Here is a 2,809-nt window from a genome sequence, read left to right on the forward strand (position 1 = left end):
ACTTTAAAATAATTTATTTAATTAAATAACGGCAATGGCAATAAATTGACAGTTACGCTCTGAACACGTAGAGCGCGACAGACTGCAAGTGGCATTTGTCAAATATTAACACACACACGTTCTTAAGGACACAGTTATTAAGGCAGCTGCACGACTACATAACTGTGTCCATAAGAACGTGGGTATTTTAATATTTGACAGATGTCGCTTGCAGTCCGTCGCGATCTACATGTTCAGCACATCACACTTAAAAATACCCGCAATTTCAATTTCATTAACCAAAAATAATAATTTAATTGCACAATCGAAACACTTATTTCATCCAAGTCACMGACACTTTTTGCACTGTTTAACGTTTTTTACTCTCCGAGTTGTTTAACGTTTCTTACTTCGAGATCCGTTCCAATGTTGGGAGAACTGAATGTTCTGCCTCCGTCGCTGCAGCGAGCAGCACATTTCCGACTCCTGGTTGTTTTCGGCATTTTGTCTGTAAAATAAAATAAAAAAATATTAAATAAATGCAAATTTACTTAATAAAAGTTAAAATATACTCACATCTTCCAATCTACGTGCTGTTTCGCTTTCGCTATTCTTCGAACTAATGGCCGTTACAAATGGAGACAACAAAATTAAAAATGTCTCCATTCGAATAATAATTTGGCGGGATTTTAATGTGGTCGTCCCTCTTTTCCAATTGCTAAGCGTCAAAACCTCCTGAACTCGATTAACTGTCAAAGTTTACTTGGTTTTGACGTTTACCAATTGCTCTCTCACTTCCAGTGAGATAGGAGTTAAACATCTCTTTATCTCTGGTTTTGACGTTTAGTAATTGCTCTCTTACTTCCAGTGAGAGAGGAGTTRACAGTTGATCGAGTTCAGGAGGTTTTGAAGTTTAGCAATTGGAAACGAGCGATGGCCAGATTGAAATCTTGCCAAAAAAATATGTAAACGGAGGGATTTGTTGCACCACTTATAAAAAATTTAAAAAATAAAAATTAAATAAATTTGTGAACTTTAAAGGTATCTGATGAAACTTCTTTTAATTTGAAGCATTTTCAATGGAAAATTATTAAAGACTCTTAATGATTGACAGCTAACAAGCTTAAATCCCTTTATTGGGCATTGAAAGGTCAAAAGTCAATTGTTCTAATATACTATATAAAGATTAAAATAGTTTAGCCATATAATAAAAAATCACTATGTCGTAGTTTTTATTCGTATTAAATGTTGGATGTTCTAATTTAAATGTCCAAAATTATTATTTTGTTCCATCTGGCCATAATGGAAAATATTATAAGAACCGCTAATTTTGAAGCGCTCTCACACTGGAATAAGTTGGGACATCCCTTTATTTCTATTGTTTACAATTATGCAGAAAACGAGCGTTGCCACATCTTAAACCCCAAATATGTAGGATATTCAACGAATTTTCTTTGTTTGTATTTTCGTTCGATTCCTCTTTCTACATTAACTACACTAGAAAAAATTTTCCTTCGGTCGCGCTTTAAAAAAATTACCTTGGTCGAGTCAATACCCGTGGGGACTGAAGTACTTTCGCGTAGTACTCCTTTAAAAAAATAATCCTGATGGAGCCAATATCCGTGATAACCTAAGAATTTTATTATAATTATTATAATTTAATTTAAATAGGGAAAATCCATATGCACAGAAAGATTGTTTATACTTATTTTAATTTGTAAAATAATATATAGGGAAACATGTTTTTATTAGTTGCTAGATTGCTAATAAAAGAAAGAGGAATTATATCGAAATAGAGAAATTCAGCGAATTGCTCATATTTGCTTATTATCATATGGCAGCGCTCCATTTCTTAATAGTTGTTAGCATATAAATGATACTCACTACGAGTGTAAAAAGTAATTTTAATAAAATACAGATTTCTTATCAAAAAAACCAGCAAAACGTGAAAATTGTGGATGTATTTAAATGTGTATAGTTTATTTTAATTAATTTGAATTAAAAAATGTGCGAAAAGTGTGTTTAATGTGGTGAAATAGCTTGTTGAAATGTTCGAATTTTGGGGATTTTTGAAGTTCGAAGTCGAATATCTCTTAAACTAAGCGCTTGTGGTTGCTATAACCCTGCTTATTTTTTAATCTGGAGGACTTCCTCTTTTCAACGGTACCTTCAGATCGCGGCGCCAAAAAAATCGGAATTGTGCTCCAATTTGGTATTATTTTCCCCTATCTAAATATTTATTTATCCTTTTGTAAGAAATAAGTTAAGAGAACTTTTTTTTTCAGTTTTGTTTTTATTATGTCAAATAGTAGGACAAAGATTTAGAATAGTAGTCCGAATTATAAATTTATAGCTGAGCTACGTTTACAGCACTGTACAGTTAATTTTTTCTAAGAGAGCCAYACCTAATTTCTTGCTCAAACTGCTCAGCTTTTAACGTTCCATCTATACTTTTACAATTTTTGTTAAATACACTATAAGCGCTAATTTCATTCGTTATCTTCGGGGTAGATCTCGTGTTTAAATAAATTCCCATCAACGCTGAGATCATTAAATAGACCGTTCCAAATTGTAATTTAATAGCAATAACATAAAGGGTTATCCAAAATAATAAAACCACTACACTTAGGACATAGCTGAAGCGATCTGATGAAGATTTTACCTCAGATACTGATTCCCGTTCATCTTCATCATCAGAGTTCTGCGAAAATGCGTATTCMACACTCTCAGTAAATTCGGCATTTGAATTCTGGTTTTGAAATTGGCTCAAATCAACATCTTTTTCCTATTGGTAGTGAAATTATTTAAATACATACAGTGACTCACACGA

The 2,809-nt window shown here is 32.5% G+C and overlaps 1 protein-coding gene across 1 annotated transcript; it reads right to left on the bottom strand.

Annotated features, from left to right (window-relative positions):
* Nucleotides 1–1,617: 1,617 nt before the first annotated feature.
* Nucleotides 1,618–2,764, bottom strand: LOC108968103 (SAYSvFN domain-containing protein 1; the record flags this gene model as incomplete). The annotated part of the gene is given in 1 exon segment (XM_018931883.1): nt 1,618–2,764. A coding segment is annotated over 1 exon segment (405 nt), but the record flags the coding sequence as incomplete, so codon positions are not given.
* Between the last annotated feature and the right edge of the window lie 45 nt (nt 2,765–2,809).

Source organism: Bactrocera latifrons, unplaced genomic scaffold (genome assembly GCF_001853355.1).
Source record: "Bactrocera latifrons isolate USDA-ARS-PBARC rearing strain unplaced genomic scaffold, ASM185335v1 scaffold_2022, whole genome shotgun sequence".
In the NCBI taxonomy this organism is placed as follows: domain Eukaryota; kingdom Metazoa; phylum Arthropoda; class Insecta; order Diptera; family Tephritidae; genus Bactrocera; species Bactrocera latifrons.